This window comes from Oncorhynchus gorbuscha, linkage group LG02 (genome assembly GCF_021184085.1).
Source record: "Oncorhynchus gorbuscha isolate QuinsamMale2020 ecotype Even-year linkage group LG02, OgorEven_v1.0, whole genome shotgun sequence".
Classification (NCBI taxonomy): Eukaryota; Metazoa; Chordata; class Actinopteri; order Salmoniformes; family Salmonidae; genus Oncorhynchus; species Oncorhynchus gorbuscha.
Genome location: NC_060174.1, coordinates 33,220,780 through 33,222,591, shown reverse-complemented (window position 1 = coordinate 33,222,591; position 1,812 = coordinate 33,220,780). Strand labels below are relative to the sequence as shown.

Below are 1,812 nucleotides of genomic sequence, written 5' to 3'. Positions count from 1 at the left end.
TTGATTTTACCAAGTTTTGTCACATAGCGATGGATTAACAATACATTTCTTTAATTGGCTCTAACATTACCTTGCCCTGTACTTAAAACTTGGCCCGTGGCTCATCTTGACCCCTGGCCAACAAACAGATTTGTTGATTGGAAAGCCAGACGAAAACAGGAAAATCCTTACTAAGTCTTCAAAGACGGTTGTTTAAGTTGTTTAAGAAATGGTAAGCTTGTGCTGCATTGTGTAGAATCCAGTTTATTAAAAATGTTTTACTGAATCAGACTGTAACAGACAAGGCAAACAAATGCTTAAATGATGGTTTGCTGCCATTCTCTGGGGCAAATGGTAAACTGGAGTTGGCTGTCTAGTTGTATCCTTTGACTATGTATTACTACCAAGGACCATTACTTTTGCTCTAATTCCAGCAATTACTATATCTAATTCATTTAGAACATTTTCAAACATTGCACTTGTGTGTAAAAATGTAGTACATTTTAATACAATTGATGTTCGACACTGACAAATGAATGAAAACAAAGACACATTTTATTTGTATGTAAAATGCACAATAAGCAATAAAAGTAAGTATGAACATGATAATTACAGTGAATTTTTCTATTTACAGAGAATAAAACCCTTTTTTCTCAGTTATCTTCCCTGCCAGGATGGCAGTCCCAAAAATTCTATCCCAGTGGCTGAAGAAAGGTGCATAGTTACTGTTGGGCTTCTGGTGGTGCATGTCATGTGCTGGTGCTCCTCCTAACAGTCCAAATGGTACCAGGTGGTTGAGACCCCATGGCAGGTCATAGCCTATGTGGTCCTCCACTGACATCCAGATACTTAAGATGGTGACGCACCAGATGGTAAAAGGGTGGCATTTCAACAGGATGGGGTCCAGGTTGCTCCAGAATCCAACTGTTATCAGTTCTGGAATGCTGATTTGCTGAGTGGACCAGGAGAAGGGTGCCATGTATTCATGGTGGATGGCATGGACCCACCGATACAGTTGTGGATGTTTGTGGTGCACAAAGTGCCACATAAAATACTGTGTGTCAAAAAGAAGAAGGACAGCCAGTCCATCAATGAGCACCTCTACCACAGTTGGAGCACTGGTAGGTAGCACCACTGAAGGCATAAAGCAGGTCTGAATCAGCACAGCAGGCAGAACAAAGATCAAGTGGTTAAATACAGCCCTTCCGAAGCTCTTTGCCATCATCCGAATGGTTGGACGTCTCTCTTGCTGGATCTTGTAGCGGTGAATGGAGGGGACATTATGTCCCAGGAGGTCTAGTACAGCAAAGGGGAGACTGGAAAAGAAGTAACTGGAGAAGCAGATCATGACAGGGAAGAAGGGAGAAGAGATGAGGGAGTAGTGATTGAAAAGGAAATAGTCCCATAGAGGCTGCAAAAGCCTGTCTGAGAATCTGGAAAAGGTAGGAAGCTGCAAAGTAAACTGAACCTTGGTGATGTTCAACATCCTGGTGACTCTGAATGCCTGTGATTGTAATGTGCAGAGAGAAGAAGACATTCTCCCTTTTTATAGTGCTTAGCTATGTACTTTGCTCCCACTTCAATGAGACAGCTGATTTTCCCCTCACAATACCCAATTCCAACAATAAATCCATTTCCGTCAGATTAACAAAATCCACCACAAAACACAAAGATTTCAACACTGAACAGTTTAAGTTGGTGCCTGGGTCGTTCCACTAATTTAGTACCTTTTGGGTAGTGTAACTTAAATATATATATATATATATATATATATATATATATATATATATATATATATATATATATATATATATATATATATATATATACTAC

At 39.7% G+C, this 1,812-nt stretch overlaps 1 protein-coding gene across 1 annotated transcript; it reads right to left on the bottom strand.

Moving 5' to 3' along the window:
• Nucleotides 1-289: 289 nt before the first annotated feature.
• Nucleotides 290-1,480, bottom strand: LOC123992595 (cholesterol 25-hydroxylase-like protein 1, member 1). The gene has a single exon (XM_046293860.1). The coding sequence runs from the start codon at nucleotides 1,463-1,465 to the stop codon at nucleotides 608-610; it is 858 nt and encodes a 285-aa protein (XP_046149816.1). The 5' UTR covers nucleotides 1,466-1,480; the 3' UTR covers nucleotides 290-607.
• Between the last annotated feature and the right edge of the window lie 332 nt (nucleotides 1,481-1,812).